This window comes from Morus notabilis, unplaced genomic scaffold (assembly GCF_000414095.1).
Source record: "Morus notabilis unplaced genomic scaffold, ASM41409v2 Scaffold53, whole genome shotgun sequence".
NCBI lineage: Eukaryota > Viridiplantae > Streptophyta > Magnoliopsida > Rosales > Moraceae > Morus > Morus notabilis.
Window position 1 is genome coordinate 1 of NW_010363038.1, and position 13326 is coordinate 13326.

The following is a 13326-nucleotide window of genomic DNA, read 5'->3' on the forward strand; positions in this document are numbered from 1 at the left end:
AGTGTAGTATATGACAAATTTTACATTTATTTCTATTGGTTGATATATTATTTATTTAATTATTATAACTTTTTTAAAAAAAATTAAAAGTTTACTTTTATAACTTTTAAACCTTAATAATTATAGGAAAAATTAAATTTTAGTATTTTAAATAAGATTATGTATTGGAGTACATAAAAAATTAGGAATTTTTTCTAGTGTTACTCCCTTTTGAGGATATCGGTAGGACTCGAATTTATTACGCGAATGATCTAGCTCGTGTGGTGTAAAACTTACACCTATTTTTGTGTTGATGTTTAGTTGGAGGATTCAAACCATCATGATTCATGATTTGAATCATGATTCATGATTCGCTACAGTGTTTTCTCTCAAAAAAATACACGTAAATTAAAAATAGTTCTAATTATATGATTCTAATTCATGAACCAAACGTCAAGGAAATTAAATTTGTTTTTCATAGTTTGAGTTCAACAAACATTGAATTGATAGTACCTCAATGAAAGAATCGTCACAAAATGAATGAAATGTAGCACGAAAGGTCACGTGATTGATAGGTGTTGTTAAAAACGTTGTTGTTAAGGTCCTTTGCGCAAATTAAGTGCCCATTGACCAAATTAAATTTGGTTTTTAATGTCTTTTTTTATTTATGGAAATTTAGTTTTTTTCATAGGAATTTTCTTTGGTAAGTTTCTCTATTGGTAGTGTCAGTTTCTAACTGTTAAATTAGGTTAAAATCAGGTGTGTAGAACATATAGTTTATAATAAAAATTTGATAATTGAAAAGTAAATAACTAATGATAGTTAATTTTTTCTGGTTTTATCAAAGAAACTCTCTTTTTCATATAATAGATTATAGTTTTTTATGACTGCTCTCCCTTCTTAAGAATCTTCATGTGGATCATCATAAATTGTTATGTGATAACCAAGTAACATTGCATATAGCGGCCAATCTTGTTTTTCATGAGCGTACAAAACACATAGAAAGTGATTGCCACTTTGTTAGAGAGAAGATTCAAGCTTGTGTATTGAAGACACTACATGTTTCTTCGCAACATCAGCTAGCAGACTTGCTAACAAAACCTCTATTTTCTGGACAATTTCATGCTTTACTTGGCAAGATGGGGATTCATAACATTCATTCTCCATCTTGAGGGGAAGTATGAGAATAGTTGGGATCCTTTTGTAAATACATAAAGTTATGGACTATTTAGCTATTTTTGCTTTATTTTCTTCTTTCTTTTATCTTCTTAATTACTGAGCTGGACTTGTTCACGTTTTGGGGCATTTCCTCTCAACAACATATCCTTCCTTTTGTACTCTGTAATTTTCAGTTGAAAGAGATAATCAATCTTTCTTCTCCAAATTTCTCTAATATTCTCTGATAGACTCCTTTCAAAAACAAAATTCCTTATAAGTTCATTAGTTTGGGAGAAGAACAAGTATCCTAAATAGAAGCAGATTGTTTATCAGACAATCTCAACAGACAACAGAAAGTGAAGGCCAAAAGTTTGATCCATGTACCACACATCATTCTTTGAATTGAAAATACAAATTAGGAAACAAAACCACGAATAAAGAAACCACACATCCATAATATAAAGCATATAAATACAAAGGGAACCGTTCAACATTATATAATAAAACTAGTTCATCTCTAATCTTGCCCTTCAAATCCTTCCATGCACAGAAACCAAACTCTTTATGTAAACAGAAGCATTGCACATTAGCGAGCCAGGAGGGATGGGAAGATTTCCAAGTCTTTTGGCATGTAGGTTGTAAGAAACCGCGCGTCCATCGTCAGTGCTCATAAGGATCTCATCAGTCTTCCAAAACAATATTGGGCGGCAAATGCCTTCTAGGGGGCCAATGCTTAGCTGTTTGGTCCAGCAACAAGAAGCTTTGGACACACCAGAAGAGTCAAGCATTACCCAGATGTCAATAGGCCTTGTAACATCATCATAGGAGTAACGAAACAAAGCAACCGATTCATTCCATATCGCAAGGCTCGTGTGCAATGACCTCCCCTCTTGTTCACCATTGATGTTAATAGGCAACGATATCCTATAAAATTGCTCGTTCAACATGTCGAAATGAATGATCGTTTCCTCCTCGCAGCGCATAGGGCTCAGCAACCAATAACAGGCTCCTTTGCAGTACCGCTGTTTGTGAACATTTCGACCATAGGCAATACTTAAAATGAGCACCTCCAGTTGAGATAACGAAAAATTCAACTTGATCTCTCTCCAGGAACTAGAGCCTACAGTGCATACTTCAGCTCGTAAGGAGAGGTTATCTCCACAGTCCAAAAGAACAGCTCGAACAACTTTGTAGCTATCAACTCTAGGATCATAGCCAAACCCAAACATGATTCCGCAAGTTTTAACACAAAAACACGAATCTGGAAGAAGCTTGAATTCTCTGGTTGCTGGGTTGCATAAGATAACATTGTTGGTAATCTGTTCCCCATATAGACAAAAGATGCCATTGCACTGAGAGCTTACAACGTACTCATCTCTATGCCGCTGGAAAAACGGCGACAGGGAATCTTCAACAACAGAATAAACATGTTCACCGTTTTTGTCGTCGTCGTAGATAGTGAGAAACGAGCTTACCGGTTCTTCAAATTCCTTGCCATAGCCAGTGAAACACAAGGACTTCGTGGATGAGATCTTAGTGGCATTGCGAAGGTGTTTCGCAACAAAACCTCGGTCGTTGATAATGGAATACCACAACTTGCAGACACACTTGAATCGAACCAGAGACTCAGCGGGCAAAAATGACATTATCTCCACCACCAGCTCCATCGGCAAATCCAAGAACTTCGCCATTTTCGACTTCCCAGCCCAAACTAAATCTACACACAACAAAACGGGAAGGAGTGAATTTGTTTACCGCTTTAGACCACACTATCAAATATTAAGCTAAAGTTAAGAGTCAATATGGTGGAACCAAAAAAGATCTAACAAAATTAATTTGAACTAGTCGTGTGTATTCAAAATTTAATCAGAAACAAAAAGCATTTACTATTCTTCAGTTCTTCCCAGGACCAAAACCACAGAATTAGCAATAAATTTTTGTTTGAAATTCTCTGAACACTCATGAGAAAGAATATTGACAAGATTATTTTGAGAAAGAAAGAAAAAGATTGCTCCCTCCTTCACCAGTTCCAAGAATGATTATACAACAGATATGACAAATTTTTGCTGGTCTTTATTGAAAAAAGTGAAATTTGGGCAAATAAATAGTTTATTACATCCAATAATCAAAGTACATTATTGAGGATTCGAGAGGTGCAATAAGAGGAAAAACAAGCACCAAATTTCAGAATCCACCAACACTTTATTGTATGTTTATAAATAGTCCTAAACACTTATATGATCTACCTATAATATTATTGCAAAATAACCATTTTTTTCAACCCAAGAATGATTATACACCAGATATGACAAATTTTTGTTGGTCTTTATTGAAAAGAGTAAAATTTGGGCAAATAAATAGTTTATTACATCCAATAATCAAAGTACATTATTGAGGATTCAAGAGGTGCAATTGAAAATATTTTGCAACTTCAGCCAAAAAAAAAAGAAAAAAGAGAGATCAAGAACAAGCTTTTGCAATATCATTTCAAAGTAGCCATTTTTTTCAACCCAAAATTTTCTCAAAGAAGTTATAAACGAAGTTTTCTTACCTTCAGAGTCAGAGATCCAAACGCTTTCAAGAAATTTGCGTAGCCATTGGGGGAGGCTCTAGGGCTGGTGAAGCGTCAGTGAGTAAATAGAGTGAGTGGAGAAGAACGAACGCACTAATAAAAAGGGATGTAATGTATGAGGACCACGTCATCTGAATTATTCTCTCGAATATCTGCCATATATATTTTATTAGATCCCATTTATTTATTTAAAATTAAGACAAAACTTTAACGTGGGATAATTAATAAACGTCCATCCCACGATTGGCTGTCCACTAAAAAAGTCTTGTTGCAAACGTGCATCATCATGATTCATGATTAATGTTTGGAAGGTAGTTGTAACCACTTCTCAACTTTTAAATAAATAATTAATAAAAAAAACGTTTAAATACTGACAGGAATGTTTTTTCTTTTTTACCGGAGAATTTTTTTTTTTTACCTTCTTCCTCCGTACGGTAATATATTAATAAATTCACTTATTTGAGTTTTTAATTCAAATTTAAATGTGATTTTTACTGTAATAAAAAAATTAAATATGACTGTTTGTAAGAATTTTTTACTGTAATAAAATTTAAATTTTAAACTCAAATAACAAAATAAACGAAATCATAAATATAATAATTAAAAAAATTTAATAGGAGAAAGAGAGAAATATGTCAAGATTTGAGATGAATTAAAATTAATAGGTCAATAATTTACATAAGTTAATAAATAGGTCAAATTACTGTCTTTGTCCATAACTTGTCTAGTTATGAATCATAACTTGACAAGTTATTGTCCATAATTCACGATTTTTGTCCATAACTTGTCTAACTATGAATCATAACTTGACAAATTTATCCATAACTTATTTAATTATAAACCATAAGTCAAGTTATGACCTATTAATTTCTATAACTAAAAATTTACCTATATACTAAGCTTTTGACATATTTTCTACAATTTCCCTTTCACTTTCTTTACTGGTAAACTAAGATATGTGTACCGAAGAATCTCTTTTTTTGGGTGCAATAAAGTAATGAATGGGGGTAGTTGGAGGTGTAAGATAGTAAATTTAATAGAGAAAAATATTATAATAATTTTTCGAAGCAAGAAATTAAAGTAGAGAGTTTGGTGGGTAGCCTAACCGTTTACTTGTGTTGTACGAGAGTGGTTTGAAGGTTCGGTTTGGTTTTTTATTTTTGGTGCATGATGTCCTTTTCACTTGAATTTGTTCTTCTTGATACAGGATTGTATCTCTATCTTACCAACATAGATATATTGAAATTTAATTTTTTTATAATTCTATTTAACGGTTGATAATTATTAATTTTTTTATAGAATGTAACTAGTATATTGTCTTAAAATGATAGTAGTTTGTAGATTTGACTAACGGAAAAAATAGTGAAGTTCTAACATAATTAAGCATCAAAACGCCTCTTTAATTTATGAGATTGTTTGAACTAAAATTAAAATTTTTATTTATAAGAAAAATATTATAACAGAACCATTTGAATTGGAGTTTGAACTCTCTTATTAAAAATGCTCGTATAGTTATTGGTTAGCAAAATAAACGCTTGACTGTAAAAGCTATCCAAATCATATCATGCCACACCATACTATGTAGTATTTTTATTTTTTACTTTTTACTTTATGGTTTAGTTGAATTAGGATTGACGTAGCATGTTTTGTTTAGGATGCTGCTAATAATTTAGGCGAAAGTAAGGGTAGCAACAATTCTAGAAAACTAAACGCACACTTTGAGAGTAGGTTCTTTAATAATTTTGTCTATAAAATTCGTGTTTTTCTCAATTTTAAATATCTTATCAATTTAAAAGAAAAAACAACGAAGGCATGCTCTCTCTAAAACTTTTTCTCCTTCTCTCTAAGTTTTTTTGTCGGACATTTCTCTTTGGCTGGAGGTTCGACGCGTTGCCGGACCTTTGGCCATAAAAATCTCAATCTTGATCTCGCAACAAGACGATTTACAAGATAATAGGCTCTGTGTAATCAAAGGAGGTGGCGTTTTGTTAGATCTAGCCCGTGAAAGTATGAGTTTCTCAGTGGTTTTACATGATCTTTGAAGGGTATTCACCAATCATGGACTACGTAAACTCATGGACAAACTTAGGAGAGTTGCTTGCTCGTAGTGTTCACACCATCTCCAATCAGATCTCTCATGTGTAAGTTATGTCTAGGTTTTTTTTTTTTTTTGTTATTTAACCACCCTCTTAGTCTGTAGTGTTTTCTCCCTTAGCCAACGATTGACTTCCCCACTGCTGCTAGTATGAGGAATGTATGTATGTGTGATACATGACTAGAATCTGATTGACTTTGAGTCAATTTTCCTTAGCCAAATGTTATAGAGCCACTTTTGGGAGGTGTCCTCCCCGTTATTAGATTAGAGGTGCATTTATAATGTCTAGTCTTGTGAGTGACACCAGGTTCCTATAGCTTTGGTTGTTAATTTATCAATCCATCCTAAAAGCTTCAACTGTTAATGACAATTTAAATGGAAATAAAGAGTGTAATTACGAGGATTTGAACTCAAGACCTTCCGCTCTGATACCATATTAGTTTACAAATCCATCCCAAAAGCTTAAGATATTAGGAGGTGAGTCAATAATAGTTTTATACTTTAACATTGGTAGCATTTTTTAATAAAATTGTCATATTTACCTTCAAAAAAACAAAACAAAAGAAAAAACAACAAAGATAACATTGCAAAACGTAGGGCCTGTTCAGTTCCCTGATTTGAATTTTTAATTCCAGTTGAGACGTGACTTTACGTGAGAGCTTTTTACTGTAGCAAAAAAGTTAAATGTGACTGATTCTGAGAGCTTTTTACTGTAATAAAACTCGAATTCTAAACTCGAATCGATAAAATGAACGGGACCGTAATAACATAAATCCCTAATTCAATAAAAACTAGCTACCAAAACTGATTAAGATATGATCTCCATCAACTTACATCCACAATAGAACATGGCATCGTTCATTTCACCGATTCGAGTTTTCAGTTTTAAGTTTCTACAGTAAAAAGCTCTCAGAAAATGTCATATTTAACCTTTTTTTTTTTTACTACAGTGAAAAACTCTCAAAAAATATCACATCTCAGCTCGAATTGAAAACTCAAATCCGCAAAGTGAACGAGGTTATAAAAATAAAGGTAACCATTCAACAATATAGAAGTTCATCTCTTAGCCAAAAGAAAATAAAGAACAAAACAGAGAGATAAAGGTTCACCGCAACCGTCTTTAGAATGAATCCTCCAAGAAATCTTGCCCTTCAAATCTCTCCCTGCACGGAAACTAAACTCTTTACATAAACACAAGAATTGCACATTAGCGATCCAGGAGTAATGGGAAGATTTCTAACTCTTTTGTCATGTATGTTGTATGTAACCCACATATCCATCGTCAGCACCCACAAGAAGCTCATCACCCTTCCAAAATAATATCGGCCCGAAAATGCTTTCTAGGGGACCAATGCTTACCTGTTTGGTCCAGCAACAAGAAGCTCTAGACCCGCAACAGGCCCAGATGTCAATCGGTCTTGTAATGTCACTATAAGAGAATTCAATCAAGGCAACAGATTCATTCCATATCGCAAGGCTCCTGAACAACGGCATATCCTCTGGTTCACCTTCAAAGTTACTAGGCAATGATATCTTATAAAATTGATCCTCCTGTAAGGGTGGTAATTCGTGTCACGTGTCGTGTTCTGATCGTTTTTTTTTAAATTTACAGTCAACCCGAATACGCTCCTTTGTAGTACCGTTGCACATTTTGACCACAAGCCATGCTAGAAGTGAGCGACCGCAGTTGAGAGAACAATAACGTAACGTCGAACTTGATCTCTCTCCAAGAACTAGTGCCCAAAGTGTATACCTCAGCTCCCAAGGAAAGATCATGTCCACTGCACAAAAGCACAGCTCTAACAACTTTGTAGCTATCAACACTGGGATCATACCCAAACCCGAACATTATTCCCTCAGTTTTAACACCAAAACATGAACCTTGAAGAAGCTTGAATTCTCTGGTCGTTGGATTGCATAACATAACATCATTAATGTCCAGTTTCCCCAACAGACAGAAGACGCCATTACACTGAGAGCTTAGAAAGTACTCATCTGTATGCTGCTGGAGAAAAATGGCGACACAGAATCTACAGCAACAGAATAAGCAAGTTCACCGTTTTTTTCGTCATCGTAGATAGTGAGAAACGAGTTTACAAGTTCTTCAAATTTCTTTCCATAGCCGGAGACACAGTGACTTTGTGGATGACATCTTATTGGCATTGCGAAGGTTTTTCGCAACAAAACCTCGGTCGTTGATAATAGAATACCACAACTTGCAAACACATTTAAATCGAACCAAAGACTCAGCGGGCAAAAATGACATTATCTCCACGACCAGCTCCTTTGGAAAATCCATTAACTCCGCCATTTGCTACTTGGCGGCTCAGACTAAATCTACATACAACAAAATAGGAATGAGTGATTTTTGGTTATCGTTTGGAGCTACATCATCAAAAATTGAACTAAACATAAAGTCAATATTGTGGAACCGAAAAAGATCAAACAAAATTAAGCTGACTTAAGGCCAGTTTGGTAGTACAATAGATTTTTAAAAAATTGATGTTAACTGTGCTGGAAAAAAAATTTAGCTGATACAAAAAATAACTAAATATTTAGTAAACTGTAATTATACAAGTATTGATTCCAGAAGTATTATAAGTATTATAAAAGTTTTATTAATTATAGTTCAAGGTGATTACCGTACAATCTAAAAGTTAAATTACTTTTGAACTGTTTTTTATTTTAATTGTAAATTTTTCAAAAATTCTTTCAGAATCACTTTTTTTAGTTTTTATCAAATACAAATTTCAGCTGTGGATGGCTAGAAAATTAATTCTGAGCTTTAAGAATCACTACCAAACATAGACTTAGTATGAGCAATATTCAATCAAGAATCAATTACCACCTTTAAGTTCTACCCAAAACTACAGAATTGACAAATTTTTTTTGTTCGAAATTTTCTCTAAACCGATGAGAAAGAAAATCGACAAAATTACAATAATCAAATAGTACATCAGATTTGACAAACCAATAAAACTTTTATCGGTCTTCATTGAAATAAGTGAAATTTGGGAAAATAAATAGTTTATTATAGCGAGAATGAAAGTACACTCATTAGGATTTTCTTTTTTTGCTCCAAAATCCATTAATGATGATTCAACGAGGTGCGAGTGAGCAAGATTTTACAATATTCAGAAATCGAAAAAGAAAAAACAAAAGAAAACCAAATTTCACAGAATCTAACAGTTTTTTTACGCGAAAATTTTCTCAAAGAAAGTTAAACACGAAAATTTATTGAAGAAAGGTGTAAAGCAAGAGGTGGACGCCCACCTTAAGCGCGGAGACAACCAAATGGCGATCTTCAGAGGTCGAAGAGCCTTTTCAGAAGAGAAGACGAAGTGCGTGGCCGTGGAAGGGCTCTAGAGCTGTTCAAGGGTGAGACAATAGTAGGACTTAATACAGGTGATCGCACTAAATAGAAAGACGGAGTTTTTTTTTTTTTTTTTTGTCGAAAAAAGTAGCTAAATTGATTTACAGCCTCTTTTCATAAATGCTACCAACTTCTTTTATTTTACGGAAATGAGCAGTTTTTGTTTATAGGAGTTTATTAGTGTCTAACCTAGGGGCGTAAGAAATGAGCCCAAATCCGAACGAATTTCGTCAGACATGATTGATCCGATCTGACCCGAAAGCGTAGAGTTTTTTGGCCCTGTTTATTTTCTTTTTATTTCTATTTTTTACGTTTTTTGAGACTAAAAAATAAAAATGGAAACAGAAAATGCGTTTGGCCTAAAAATTTTTTAAAAACAAAAATAAAACCGTTTTTGTCTTTTATGAAAAATTGAAAACAAAAAAAATGTGTGTTCATTTTCTCGTTTTCATTTTCTGAAAATAGATTTCATTTTTTTTTTTTCATTTTCTTCTCTCTTTTTTGAAACCGTTTTTGTCTTATATAATGATGTTTATTTAATATATTATTATTTAATATATTTAATAATATTATTTATTTAATATATTATTATTTTAAATATTATTACATGTTTTCAAAAATTAAACCACCAAATGCAGTTTTAGTTTTTTTTAAAACTGAAATCAATATCTGAATGAAACTACCAAACACATTTCAGAAATAATTTCAAAATGAAAATGAAAACGTTTTCATTTCTATTTTCATACAGAAAACAAAAACATTTTGGAACTAATTCCAAACACACCCTTTGTTTTTTGTTTTTTTTTTTTTAAATTTGGTTTCAAATAGTCCCAACCCGCACTGTGCGCGGGTTGGGGAGCGGGACGGGCATTTTGAACCTGATTTGCCCCGACCCGATTTAGGTGTGTAACCCTAAATCCGTAAATCTATTTTACTGAACTATCTTTATATGGAATGTTTATTTGACATATTGTTAATTTTATTTCTGAACTTTATTGATTGTTAAGAAGTATGTTTGACATTATGTTAATGCTTATGGACTGTTTATGGATTTTATGCTTTTGGATTGTTAAAAGAGGTATGAAGTCATAGATTAAAATTGGTTTTCACCAACCTGAGTAACTTGACCCTACCCGAGGTCACCCGAAAGGTTGCGGGTTTGTGGGCTTAAGAGAGTGTTACGGCACAAAGTTTTCTCAACCCGCACTGAGCGGGTCGGCTCAATCCGACCCTACCCGGCCGAATTACACCCCTAGTCTAACCTACAGTCAATTATTTATTAACCGTAGTTAATTAGTGATTAATACATAATCAATCAGTAATTAACAAATTTATTATTAATTTTTTAATAGTTTATTATTAATAAATTTGTAATTTGTTAATTGAAATTGATAAATTACTAATTGATTTTTATTAATTATTAACTGATATGGTTAGTAAGGAAGAATTATCGAGTTAATCAGTGATAAACTAAAGTCAATCATTAATAGACCGTTAAGTTAATCAGTGATTGACCGTTCAGTTAATTAGTTATAGACCGCTAAATCACTGTGATTGGCTATTAAGTTAATAAAAATAGTCATTTTTTTTACAATTTTAGAAATCTTCGGCTATTTATAAAAAGATCCTTCAAATAGAGTCATTTGTGCTGAAGTCTGTTATTTTTTGGCTGAAAGTAGAAAAAGCAGAGACAACTGTTTGTATATAACCCATTAATTTTCAAGTTATTGGTACTATTACTCTCTAAGCGTTTATTTTGTTCATAGGCTCAAGTCTGTGATTTTAATTTTAAATTTAAATTTTATGAGACAACACCTTAATAAGAATTTTTTTAATTTAAATTTTTATGAGAGAACAAAATCAGAATTATGGGTTTAAGTTAGTAAATTAAACGGATCCTAAATTTTAAGATAGTGACATTTTACTCTCAAATCTTTTAGTTATGGTATATGAGATCTTAAATTTTCATTGTCAGTTTTCATCTTTGACATCAAAATTAACGAACGATTTCTACAATTTAACTAAGATAATCATCTGTTCATCACGTGATAATTTAAAGTTTTGTAAAAATAATTACATTAAATTAACTTGAAACTGAAACAAAATAAAATCTCAAGTACCGATTATTATCTTTTAGGACTGCTTAAATGGTGGGAGCACATAATAATTGCCATAATGCACATAAAAGGATATTCAAATATCCTTCAAATTGCAGCATTATTGATATTACAAACAAGTGTTGGGTGGCATATTTTGAATTATAGAAATTACTATAATGAGTTTGACGCGATAAAGATAAAAAATGAAAATGAAAATAATTTTTTAGTTTAATATAAAATGAGAGAGAAATGAAAAACGACTTTTAGTCGTTTTTTATTTTTTGTTTTTGTTTTCTCCTCTCTCGCAGAGAGAGAAATAGACATTAATGAGTTTTTTTATACTGAAACTAATCTCTTGATAAAACTACCAATCACATTTTTAAAAATAATTTCTATCTGAGATTGAAAATGTTTTCATTTTTATTTTTATACATGAAACAAAAGCATAAGGTCGTCCCGTTACTTCATTCTTTCGGAATGACAGAACGAAGGGAAACGTTAAGTCGTCCCTTTATTCCATTCTTTCAGAATGGCGGGACGAGTAGTAAGGGTAGTCCTGTTTTTCATTCCTTCGGAATGACGGGACGCTAAGGGAGAGGATCCTTCCCCTCCCCCGACCCCCCTCCCCTTCCCCTTGATAGTTTTTTTTATCCGTTCCGTGCTTAACGTATAGAATTACTATTAAGAAATACAATGTCATGATATGAAATTTACTTAGGAAAGAGCGCTAAGATAGTGAAATAGTCCTTAGTGATTTTTATATGTGCCGGCAATGTAATAACTATGTGGTTAATTATTTAAATTTTTATTATTCCATACATCTAGTGGCATTAGATTGATTTCGTATCCAATAGTAAATAAGTTTCTTTTTTTGGCTCTGTTTTTTTTTTTTTTTTTTTTTTTTTTTTTTTTTTTTTTTTTTTTTTTGAGATGCTAAATGACACCATTAAGAGGCGAGGGATGATTGAGACTCCGTTCATTTCACCGATTTGAATTTAGAATTCGAGTTTTGTTATAATAAAAAACTCTCAGAAACAGTCACATCTGACTTTTTTGCTATAGTTAAAAAGCTCTCACATAAAGTCACATCTCAACTCGAATTAAAAACTCGAATCAGCGAATTAAACGGATCTTAAGTTAATGAGCTCGAGTTATTCATCAAACTCGGTTAAATATTTTTTCATAATGAGAAACAATTTAGCATAATATATAATACAATATCACTTTATATTATCCACAATTATCTGAGTCTCAAGATGTTTTTCAAACCAATCATAGATTTTATAACCACTACGCTTTCTTCTATAGTTAATGTACGGAGATACAGATTAAATAATAGATAAATTATAGATAGAATATAATTGATTTTTAGTTATAGATAGATTATAGAATGAATATCGGGGTCAAAATGAAATGCAACAATTTAGAATTCTTATGTAACAATTTTCACTTTAAAAATTTTCACTTTATTATTTAAATTTTAAATTGTTCTCATTTAACTTTTTATGTAATTAATTTTTATTAAAATCAGATGAAAAAAGAGATCATGTGACGTTTGGTTTATGAATTTAAAATTATGATTCAGAACCATTCTCGATTTACGTGTATTTTTTGTGTGAAAAAATACTATAATAAATTACGAACTATGATTCGAATTATGACACGAATATGGTAACCAAACGCACCAATTCATGTAGTTCTTATATGTTTATTTCTAATAGAAATTCGAACAAAAATTTCACACGATTGCATTACTTTATCTTTTTTTTTATCAATTATTAATAGAAAATTGTAACAAATAAAGTTAAATGAGAATAATTTAAAATTTAAGAACAAAATGAGAATGTTTATAGTTCAGAGAGTAAATTTTAAATGATTCTAAAGTTCAGAGAGGCTAGTTAATAATAATAAAAAAAAAGGAACGGAAATGGTAAATTACGTAAATGGTCACCTTCAACCGGTTTCAGCAGTCACAGCTATTCCGCTACGCAAATACCACCCGCCGAAGCGTACACTGCTTGAACCGGTTGCAGGTCATAACAAATAATCA

At 32.0% G+C, this 13326-nt stretch overlaps 1 protein-coding gene and 1 pseudogene across 1 annotated transcript; both read right to left on the reverse strand.

Moving 5' to 3' along the window:
• Positions 1-1512: 1512 nt before the first annotated feature.
• On the reverse strand, positions 1513-3817 carry LOC21387130 (F-box/kelch-repeat protein At3g06240). The gene is made up of 2 exons (XM_010103302.2): positions 3689-3817; positions 1513-2854 (listed from the first exon to the last, which is right to left on the reverse strand). Exon 2 carries the CDS (start codon positions 2826-2828, stop codon positions 1668-1670), a length of 1161 nt encoding a protein of 386 aa, XP_010101604.1. The 5' UTR covers positions 2829-2854; positions 3689-3817; the 3' UTR covers positions 1513-1667.
• A 3138-nt stretch (positions 3818-6955) lies between these two features.
• On the reverse strand, positions 6956-9209 carry LOC21387131 (annotated as a pseudogene).
• Between the last annotated feature and the right edge of the window lie 4117 nt (positions 9210-13326).